This window comes from Euprymna scolopes, chromosome 14 (assembly GCF_053919585.1).
Source record: "Euprymna scolopes isolate OS-2025 chromosome 14, ASM5391958v1, whole genome shotgun sequence".
In the NCBI taxonomy this organism is placed as follows: Eukaryota; Metazoa; Mollusca; class Cephalopoda; order Sepiida; family Sepiolidae; genus Euprymna; species Euprymna scolopes.
Window position 1 is genome coordinate 76716133 of NC_136495.1, and position 12222 is coordinate 76728354.

General features: G+C 30.5%; 1 protein-coding gene across 1 annotated transcript in view; it reads left to right on the top strand.

Moving 5' to 3' along the window:
• The window catches only part of LOC145293105 (dnaJ homolog subfamily C member 3-like), a 70317-nt gene that overhangs the window by 42348 nt on the left and 15747 nt on the right, over positions 1-12222 (top strand). Inside the window, exons 2-5 of the mRNA XM_080139482.1 lie at positions 1927-2028; positions 8641-8765; positions 9878-9952; positions 11868-12011. Of these exons, the coding sequence (XP_079995608.1) occupies positions 1927-2028; positions 8641-8765; positions 9878-9952; positions 11868-12011 (446 nt within the window). The remainder of the gene's footprint in view (positions 1-1926; positions 2029-8640; positions 8766-9877; positions 9953-11867; positions 12012-12222) is intronic.

The window sequence follows — 12222 nt, forward strand, 5'->3', positions numbered from 1 at the left end:
AAAAAATATATGTATATATTTATCGGTAAACAATGGCTTAGAATTTGTTCCTTAATACAAAGGAGAGCTATGTTAGGGTCATAATTAACATGATAACGACAATGTCCGGTCGATGATATTTGAGACCAGGTTTTAGCAGTGACTGAGTCGGTTGACAGCTCGACACTTAAAGACGGTTGGGTGTTGGGACAGTTAAATGCAAATCATGGCTTGGATTAGATCGAGAGGTGTTGAACAGACTGAGATGAACTGTCGACAATTGATGGACACAGCCTCTATATGGTCTTTAGTATTTAGAGGGTCGTGGGGTGGGGGTTCACACACGCACCCAGAGTCCAATGAATATATATATATGGAATGTGTTAGTCAGTATTATCTTGTGTTTTCTCTTTGTTTTGTTTTTATATTTGTGAAATCATGCGCACCATGTTGACGGACACTAATGTGTAAAAGATGACACAATCAGAACAAAAGATGTGTTGGGGTCAGGGAGTTGTAGAGCAGAGGTTACTCATGTGGTTTCGTTACATTTTGACCTTGTGATTTCATCAAAGCATTAAATAGAATTTTATCTTGGGCACAATATTGAATGGCTTTCAAAATGTTCAAATCTAATAGATGACACGCAAGTATATCGAGTAAGGTAGCCATCAGTACAGTCAAGATGTTTTAAATCTATTGTTATTCCAGTTTCTAGATGGGTAAGTGAATTTGTAAATTATATTAATCTGCTATTCTGGAATAGCAGGACCTGTTGAAATTCCACACAATGAGAAATATATTTAAGCAAATGTTTTGATAAAGCTGATATATATATTTTTTTTTTTCTGGATAGCGCAAAAAATAGTTAAACTCATAATACGCAACAAATTTATTAACATTGCTACGAAAATAGTGTCCATTGTATTTTAAATATAGAACCGACCCAAATGAGATAGATCAATAAGTACTAATCAATACTCAGAAAGTAATATTGTTACATTTATCAATACAAATAATAAAATCACATTGTAAGAGACAAAAATGTCAAATTTTGCAAATTTAGCCTTTCTAGAAGCAGTTAAAAAATTGTATTTGGCTTTTTTTCAAAGCATAACATATGAACCAAGGAAGGAACAATCAGAATATTATATAGATTAGTAACGGTGAATCTGCTGATAAATAAATCTGATTTATCATTGAAAAATAAGTTTTTACTTTGTGTGCAAGAAATACATATTTATCGACTTATCTTCTAAACTGCTCCAGACAAAGCATGAGGCCATTTGATGTAAGCCATTTGAAAGATGACTATTGCAATGATAGATATCTATTGGTCTTAGTCTTGAAAAGACCAAAACTATAGGAAACAGTCAGCAGGAAGAGGGTTCCACAAGCCTACAGTTCCTAGAAAGAAGCTACTGGAATAGGAAGCTGTATTATAATGCTGAATCAAAACAACGAATTAATGTAGACCACTAGACCAACATATCAAACAAGCTGGAACAAAGAAAGCAGTGAATAGATCAAGCTATTCGGAAGAACACATGCCATAACAGTATTTATAGAAAAGACTGAGACTAGCACCCATCACATCTGTGAGAGAGAGGTTGCAGAGAATTAATTATGGATTATATTTTTCAGTGCATAATGCAGACTATCTAGATTACAATAGTTTGTGAATATTTTAGTTACGTGCATTTTGTACCAATGCAGTGACCGGTACGTAAGCTATTTTATGATTGTTCTGAATTATATATATATTAGTAGCGGTGAATCAACTGATTTTTTAAATTGCTCCAGGCAAAGCATGAAGCCATTTGATGTAAGGAGCTAACAGGAATGGAAGTTATTACAATGGTAGGAAATGCCAACTCCTTTTTTTTTTTTTTTCCTCCCAATAAAATGATTAAACTTACAATTAATGTATATATATATATTTTACAGGTGTTTTTGGCGGAAATGTAGAAGAACACCTTGAAATGGGCAAAACCCTTCTTGCTCAAGGTCAACTGTCTGATGCTCTGTCACATTATCATTCTGCTGTTGGTAAGAAGAGAACTTTTTTTGTTTTTCCTGTCTTGCATGAAGTCTACTTGACCATAAAGTTTTGTTGAAAGTATTTAATCGAAATGATAAAATTTTATATATTTTCGTTTTTATACAGAATTCAACCTAATAAAAAACAAAAATAAAGAAAAAATCTTTATGATAAATGTACCCATAATAAAACAAGTCGTATTCCAAAAAATCATGTAAACTGATAAAGTAATGTCTTTTATATAGAAAATCAATTTTTTGAAACATTTTTATTGATTAACATAGCTATCACAAGGCTGTTTTAAAATCTCAGTAATTCGAATTGAGTTGTCTCCTTTGATTTATCAAATATGGTAGATCAAGACACACTGTTCTCACTTCCTCATAAAATTTGCTTTTCTTAAAAACACCCACTTGAATCAAGTACATAATTTTTTAAATATGACATTTTTTATTCCATGATTGGTACATACATTATAAAGATGCTTGTGAAATGTAAACTTGCACCATTTTTTTTTTTTTTTTTTACATTGACATGAGAAAGACATGGTTTATAGAAATTGAAATACACTTGATACTGTTAATAAGTTTTGACTTTGGATTCATGCAAAGTAATGTTTATAAGAATAGTCTAACCACTTCCTTGACACTCCACTATTGGCATAATGGCTGATTATTGATGCGGTACAAACGATTGTTTGTATGGAAGCATAAGAAGCAGAGGAAAACCTGAATTATTGCCTGTAGTTTTGTCGCATTTTCAGGTTGTTTGGGTACGACAGAACTTTTCAACCAACTGAGAGTAAAGCAACTGTACTATTGTCATTCACAAAAACGTGACGGAAAATTGCATTCAAATTATTCTAACTTGCTCAACATAGCAGCAAAGACATGATTTTTTTTAATTTTTTTTTTTTTTATACAATTAGTAGGAAAAATAACAATTTTATAGTTAAATATTTAGAAATTTATAAATAATTAAAATTGGGAATTTAGTACAGAATCGATAATTGTATCAGAATCTGAGGGAAAATATTGGAATCATTCCATCACTAGTTTCTACTCTAATAGTTTTTTCCCTCAGACTGCTGGACTTTGAAATGTTTTTTGCCTTCCTGATAGTACTAACATGCAGAAGCTTAAATGTAATGTAAACAAACATCTTGCTGCCCAACTTCCCTGTAGATGTGATACCAAATACTAGCCCATTATGTCAAAGTTTTGGACGAAAAAAAAAGCTAAAAAAAAAAAAAGACCTATCATGGCCCTCTATCATGAAATCAAGTTTGGTGTTTGGTCTTTTTTGTTGTTGTTTTTATGTTGCCGCTATGGCAAAACATCAAACCAACACAATTCTGTCTACATCGGATGGAGAAAATAGCCATTCTGTTTCAAAGCTTCTATGAGAATTTGTTGCATGAAATGTACAGCCACGTCACCTGCCATTAATTATCTGAAATGCTCCAAAGTATGTCCTACATTAATATCGACGGTTGTGGATCATGTGGCAAGATATTAAATATGTTGTGAATGACTTAAGATCAGTTCCTAGCGGGTGGCACAAAAATATGGTAACAGATGGAAAAGTCTGAAGTCATTCATACTACGTCTAACGTTAATATTATAAGACACAAATATGAAAAAAAAAAAAAAAAAAAAATTGTCAATAGGGATGATATATATATATATATATATATATATATATATATATATATACTAGCAAAAGTACCAGTCGTTGACTAGGTTCAAAAACAGCCTGCAGGAAATGGACTCTGATTTATGAAAGTATGATAGGTTATGAAAAGGAAGGGTTGTAAAGAGATAGTTTCAAATTTGGGGGTATCAAAACCAAAGCAAAATATGATGAAAGTAAAAATAAAATAGATAAACCGCATAATTTATTATACCATACCTGTTCACACTGAAACACTTATCACAATATTCTGTGGATCTATATTAAAAAACCTTGTTAAACTTTGTGACATATTTCCATTCTATGGATGTCAGGCACGAACGAACACCCCATAATTTTATTATACTATATTTCTTCAAACTGAAACATAATTATCAAAGTATACTTACGCAGATAGATATGAAAAGTCTTTATTAAAGTTTATGCCTATTTCCATTCTATGGAGGCCAGGCGCGAATGCAGATCCCACAATTTTATTATACCATCCCTATTTAAGTTAAAACATACTTATCAAAGTATTATTATGTACATCTATATTAAAAACACTTGTAAACGTTTTTTTTTTTTAATTTTTTATTTCCATACTTTGTAGACCAGGCATGTACGCAGACCCCACAATTTTAATGAATCATCATTATGCCAGATCAAGCATACCCATTCCTGTGTCTCGATACATCTATCATTATATGTGATCAGTTTTCTATAATAGTCAACCATATAGGAGCCTATTCGTGACGAGACGAGACACACACAGACATTCAGCTTTATATTATATATAATTTTTAAATAAATATAAATTTTTATACCTACAGACACTGTTCATGCTTATGCAGTCCTCACTAGGGCTATGATAAGAGATTATTCTTTTCATTATTTTGACTCTCGAGTATATCTCGCTTAATATCTTATATTTTAAAATAATGTGGTTCTCGATTGATTAACAATAATTAGCAATACACATGAAAAAATTTAAATGGCTTAAAATATTTCAATATTGGTATATATAGAAAGAGCTTGATGAGCTAAGAAAGAATCTTTTTTAATTTTTTAAATCCAAGGAAGTTATGACTATTTTTATGTCTTGCATGTTTTAATATTTTCCCCTCTTTAAGACCATATGTGTTTTGTCACATTTTTTGCACTACTTTTTCAGTAAAAATGCTATATCTTTGTTAAAACACAAGATTAAGCAATGAAATTTGCCATATAAGTGTATTTTTGTGTAAGGAATCTGAATATGCTACTGAAAATCTCCAGAAATGAATGGTTTCCAAATAATCTGCAGTAAATGCACATAAATATGCTGCGATTGCTTAATACATGGCGTATTCATTAAAAGAAAAGAAGTTAGAGAACTCAAAGTTTAGTTGTAATGCATTTTATGTGCCAAAAACTGAAATCAAAATCTAGGATTGGTTAAAAATGAATATATTGCAATATTTCTTTGGTATTATTGTAGATTAATACCTTCTGTTACCCCTCCCCATCTGACCACGTCTCCAAAATATGTGATTCTACCTTTATAGACAATTGCATGTGAACAACTTGAAAAAACTTTAATAAAAGATAAACAAAAATTATTTTAGAATTTAGTGTAAACGGATTTCTCATTTTGAATCATTTGAGCATTTTAGGGCAGTTAACCCCCCCCCTTTCCTATGATAGATAAATCCTGAGTGTTTTTTTGTTTGTTTGTTTGTTTTCTAAAAGGCGATTATGTGTGGTTTTAAGAGGGTCTTTGTACAATTATGAGAAGATGGGGAGGTTGCCACTCTGACTTTGGGTTAATGATAGGGCTAAGGAAAATTATGTGTGAATATTCTGAAGACTTGATAGAAACAAAACAAAAACAATTTTAGAATTTAGAGTGAGGGTTGGTTTCACATTAATGTAAAATAATTCACCATTTCAAGATGATCCTAGCGTTTTAGGACAGTTGACCAATTTATTTTTTTATAGGAGATTAATCATGTGCACTTTCTTTAAACGTTTTTTATGCTTTTTTTTACGCTTATATGAGCTCACAGGAAGTTTGTTTAGTGGGGAGCTCTATCACTTGTACTTAGCGTTATTGTTAAGGCTAAAGGTTTTAGGAGGAGGCTTGCCACTCGTACCTAGGATTGGACATAGAATTAAGCAAGGTTTTTTTTTTTTTTTTAAAGAGGGTGTTTGATACCCATTGTGAAACTTTACAAGAATTATGACAAACAGACAAAAATAAATGTTATTTAAAAAAGTGACGTCCTTCTAACAGAAAACATGATGCTTGGAAAAATATCAAGTATTTAAATTCTATTTAAATATAAAAAAAGAAACAAGTTTTTGCTAAAGCTGACAAATTGTTAAAAATTTTGAATTATGTTATTTTGATTTTTAATTACATTTCATGTCTTTTCCTACCGTTTTTATTTTTTAACTGAGCACCTCCTACAAATATTTAAATATTGATTATTTTTTTTTATTTTATTTTTAATAATCGGGTAGATTAGTTTCCATTTGATAATAATTCACTGAAAACATTTTTTAAGGGACGAAAATTAGAAGTGTGTGTACCGTTCGTACATGTGAACCAAAACAACGATAGTTCACATTTTCACTTGTCAAAATATTTTTAAAATATTTGTATGGTTGATAACAAAATAGCTCTAACTAAACATGTAAGAATTTTTATTTATAACCAGATTTTCAATTAAAAAAAAAATCGATTTGAAATAAAAATAAACAACAAAAACAAAACGTCTGTTTACGCCATGTTATCGCTGCTTCTGCTACTATCACTAATACTACAGAAGTCTTGATTCAAATTCATAACGATTTTTTTTCGGATATTATGTTTTTAAATTGCTACGTACCACTAGAGAAAATACTGTTCGATCATCTTTTTAACGAATAAACATAGTAAAAAGATTGTTTTATTTAATAGTGAGTGTCTGAAGAAAATTTTTTTTTTAAATTTTCAATACTCATCATTTTGAAATCATTTTTTTTAACACAATAAAAAAACGAGTGGTCAAATGAATTTTGGACACTCGAAATTATTAAAAATGACATCTCTTTTGGCTAATTTCTAAATTTCATTAAAAAATTCTTCACAGAAACACTGTACGAATGTTTAGAAATCAAGGGGAGGGTCATTACAAAATCTTACTGAAAATGCCGTTTTATGATGTTCACATTTTATCACTTTATTTGCTTAAAACTCTAAAAATATATGATGTATGTTATTATTTACTAATTCATTTGAAAGTATATTCATTTCTGAACAAAACGGTGGTATTTTGAAGACTTAAAGTGCTTTGGTTTTTAAAATATGACTATTTTAGTAGAAACCCCTTGAAATCTGTGATTATCCAAGGCGTTTTAACGGCTATGTGTATTGCTAATCTAATTGTATTGGATATATACTCAAGTCAAAACAATAAGAATATTCTCATGTCATAGCCCTAGTCATCAGTGAAGGAAATAGTTACTACTGGTTAGGAGATTCGAACCCTGCCACAGAACCACTCTTTACTTCATGGGGGAGCATCTTTCCTCCAGGTCACCAGCAATTAATACATGAAGGGATGGAAATGAAGTATATTACCTATGAATGCTATTTCGGCATTCACAGTTGACTGTCAGAGAGTATTCAACGACAGGAAGTTAGACTGATGTGTTTTTGCTAAAGTTGACTGCTTTTCTTAATTCTCTAGATAGGGCTCAACTTTCATTTCTTGAAGAATAGCCGTTATGATTTTAAAAATTTTAACAACTTTTATACCTACAAACACTAGCGTTTCATGTTTATGCAATCCTCAATGTAGGCAAATAAGTATAAAATCAAGACCAAGTATTCAAATGATTTTTTTAATATATATTTTAGAATAATCGTTTAACTTTTTTCTAAAATGTTAAAGTCTGAGTTTTTGGATGATTTAATATATGGAATAGTGGATAAGCAAGACAACATGTTAGTAAAAATTTTCTTATCATATATCCAACACACCACATACAGCATTTATTTTTCACACTTCATTGTATGTAGAGTTTTGTTTAATAAAACTCATTTTAATAGTAACATTTACTAAAATTCTTGTTTCTAAATCTAAAATCCATTGGATGTGCATTTGACATATTAATCTTACAGTGGTTGTTTTTTTTTTTGTTTTTTTTTTAGTACTTTTGTTCATCTCAAGCCTTGCACATTACCACTGAAACATAAAGGTGTACTGTGAACTAGGAGCATCCCAAGTGGGGAATTGCACAGCAAGATGTTTGTTCAGATTACATTTAAACCTTTGCATGTTACTGCAATCGAGGAAGAAGCTATTTACATTAGAAATCCCTCCAGCATCTAGTGACCTTTACCGTGAAGAGGTGTGATTTTGTTGACTGACATGTTAGTCAAGGCTATTCACATTGAGGAGTCACTAGTTTAGCAATTCATCTGAGCACATTCCATTGAAGTACTCATAAAACCAGTACAGAGATGCAACATTGTGATGATGGGATAGGGCCTGGAACTTAGTGGATCGTGTGGGGATTTTTTTTCTTTTTTTTTATCTTGGCTGAGAAAGGTTAGTGGTTAGTGCACTAGTTTAGATGTGAAAACAATACTCCATGCATTGGCAAATGATGACTTTGTAGAGATATAGGATCCTGGCAAGTGAGAGTAGTTTTTTAACACAGTAAAAGAAGCCCATCTTCTTTGCGGCAGACTTGTCAGTATCTTCTATGTATTTCTTGCAATTCATGTTACCTGTGAATATCATGTCAAGTAGCTTGATGGACTCTCAGATAGGATGCTACTAACCATGGCAATTGTGGGTTTAAAAGGTTTCTTATTCTTGAAGGAAAATGTGTTTTGTCTTAGTAGCATTAAATGCTTTGTCATCAATGACGGGTTTCAAATTTTCCAAATCTTTTTTTTTTTTTTTTTTCTCCAGAGGGTGACCCTGATAATTATCTAACTTATTTTAAACGAGCCACAGTATTCCTCGCATTGGGAAAATCTCGATCAGCTGTACCTGATTTAGATAAAGTCTTGAGTTTAAGACCAGATTTTAATGCTGTAAGTATTTTGATGCTTTCCCTTCATTCGCAATAATAGAAATAAGAGAATATTTCAAAATTATGAAACATTGTTAAAATGATTTTTTCTTTTTGTTATAGTCAGTTAACATACTTCCTAACTTCTGATGTAGTGCTACCGGAAGTGGTGACAAGGCAAAATAGTTCCTTCATTTTTATTGTTCTTCAGTATTTCTATTTGTGAAGCGTTTTTTTTTTTTTTTTAAATATAATAAAAAAATTAACAAAATTATACAAATAACACAATTAGTCTTCATTTTCACTTTTAATAACCAAATTTAAAAAATAAGTTTTATTTGAAATTTTATAAGAAATAATAAAATTATGAAAATAAGTTTTTAAATTTTAAAAACAAGTTTTTTATTTGAATTTATATAATGTTTATGAAAAGTATACAATAAAATTATTGAAATCAAATAACAAATGAAATTATTGAAATACAAAATGACAAAATTACAAACCTCATAAAAAATATTACAAACATCGCAACAAATAAAATTACAAACATCATAAGAAAAAACACATCCAATACAATATTCCCAAAATAGTTTTAAAAGATTTTAAAGTGTTTTCAATAATTAAAAAAAAAAAAAAAACTAATTTCAATAATTTTTAATTAAAATATTCCAATGATTATTAAATTAAAAAAGAAAGATCAGAAAAACATAATATCAAAAAAAAAAAAAAAAAAAAAAAGTATATGCACAGGGGAGATACAGGCATGTGAGCAAAAAAGCAAAGGAACTTATTTGTCTTATCACTGCGTCCGGTAGCACTACACCAGAAGTTAGGAAGTACGTTAGCTGACTATGACCTTTTCTTTAACTAAAAGCAACAAATAATGTAAGGAGGATGTTAACCATGTTTAGATTAAACTGATGCGCGTACAATCAAAATTGTACACACTTTTCTGTATTTTTTAAGAAATAGCCTTGTCTTCATGTTGCTTTATTACTTAATATAATTCCTTGTGTCTCCTTTCCTTATTAAATAAAATAAAAAATTTTAGAAAACTTTAAAGAAGTGATTACAAAAAATTCATGTTTGAAATTGCAGAAATAAGTAACATTTTATAAAAACTTTTCCTTTTAGGCCCGATTACAACGAGGCAATGTATATTTGAAACAGGGCAATTTAGAAGAAGCAGAAGCTGATTATAAAAAAGTGGTAAGTTTTTGTTTTTTTGTTTTTTGTGTTAATTTGTTTTTTGTTTTTTTTACATTTGCAAAGTCTTGAAAAAAAAACATATGCATCCTCTTTAAAATAAAATGATGTAAAGAAAATATTCTATTATCTCTGTATATATACAGTACAATCACTCGTTCTCGTCAGATCACCAAAGTTGAGTAATGCTGAGCCTGGCCAGTACCAGATGGATGACCATTTGGGACTACCAGTGAGCTATATGTAGGTCAGTCTTCCTGTTTTCCAATGTGTGTAGTGGTGGCATGTGCACATATTAACAACCATATGAAAAGATAGTTTATTGAACTTCACCATCTCAATTGCAGTTTCAAAATGATAATGATTTCTGTACACATTGGTTAACGTCACAAACTGATGACATCCGCTGACCCATTAAAACAAGCTAACAATACTGAGAATACCTTTTCTGACTTTGCAAAAAAAATTACTTCATTTACTCAAACCTGTTGTATTTCCTGCGTATTCATGGTGTAAATGATGAAATAATAAAGCAATGATGCCATCCATTAAAATGGAAGTTAAATGGCTCTTAACCAAGAAGGTCTAGAATATTAATGACTCATACCCACATTTTTATTTTTATACTAGTAGTTCAGCCCGGTTTTGCTCAGGCTCTGTGTACTGTTTATGACTTATGTGTGCATATATATATATATATATATATATATATATATATATATATATATATTAAAAAGTTTGACTTGTGTCCAGATAATCTATATCTAAAATTTCAAGTGTTTAGACCCAAAATTGGCGGAGGAGTTTGTTAGTCTGCAAGGGTCAACTCTTTCAACTTTGACCTCTTGGCAGTTAAATTTTCACCCAAAAACTGATTAAAAAGCTTACTGCATGTCTGAATATCATTTATGTAAAATTTCAAATGTATAGACCCAAAATTGGCTAAATAGTTTGCTAGAAACTGCAAAGGTAAAATATTTTGAACTTTAACCCCTTGGCAGCCAAATTTTTATCCAAAAACCGATTGAAAAAACTTGCCATATGTCTGAATACGCTTTATGTAAAATTTCAAATGTTTAGACCAAAAATTGGCTGAATAATTTGGTAGACTGCAGAGGTCAATTTTTTTTTAACTTCGACCCCAATTTTGACCCCTTAATATTTATTGTTTTGGGCTCAAATCAAATTAAAAAGTTTTATCCATGTCCAAGTAGTCTACATCTAAAATTTCAAGTGCTTAGACCCAAAATTGTCAGAATTTGGTAGAGTTTTTAAAGGTCAAATAAGCTCTAAAAGACCTTTCATTTGTTAATTTTGTTCATACATCACATCATTTTAACTCCTGGTTCCCTGTTATAGCTTTCTTATACTTTTCCAGGTCCTGGATATGACCTTAAACTATATCCGATGGTGAGGCCCCAGCTTGTGGGCTTTGGGGAGTGTGGAGCCACCCTTTAATTGCCATTGCTCCCAGGTCTACTCTGACCTGGAGTGGTAGTACCTGTTAGGGTCTCAACTATGAGTTGAATAGAAACTGACTTGAAAAAAAAAATATATATATATATATATTCTGTTAAAAAAAATTTTCTTCAAAATAACTGGATTCGTACCTGTTAGTTTCTATTTAACCCATGGAACCCTGACTTAAAAAAAAAAAAATATATATATATATATATATATATATATATATATATTCTATTAAAAAATTTTTCTTGAAAATAACTGAATTCGGGCATTAAATAACCTGAAAAGGGGTTGATATGCTGTAAAACAAAAACAACCAACTATACTCTTCCACATTTTTTTTTCTTCACAAAGGTACCTTTTTTTTTTTTTTTTTTTTTCTGCTACAATAACAATGCGTTACCTGCCCTTGTGTTATAATCATTTACATTTTTTTTTTTTTCATGCATTTCAGCTTGGATATGATCCTAAGCATCAGCAAGCAAAAGATATCTTAGAACGGATAAAGCCTTTAAAAGGAGATATAGAAGATGCAAAAGACATGTTTGAAAATGGCGACCATCAAGCTGCAATAGAATTATTAACGAAAGCTATTGAGGTGAGACTTGGAAAAGAATCTATATCATATTTCTCTTTGTCTGTCTATCTGTTTCTGGGAAATCACTGGGCCAATCTAACTGGAATTTCGTATGGACCTTTGTTATAAGATGCAGCAAACTAAGTAGTATAGTATCTGTTCAATGCACAGTAAAGGATTAGTATTAAATGCAAAAATGAGCACAATTGAAAACATATCTATCAATTTGGCA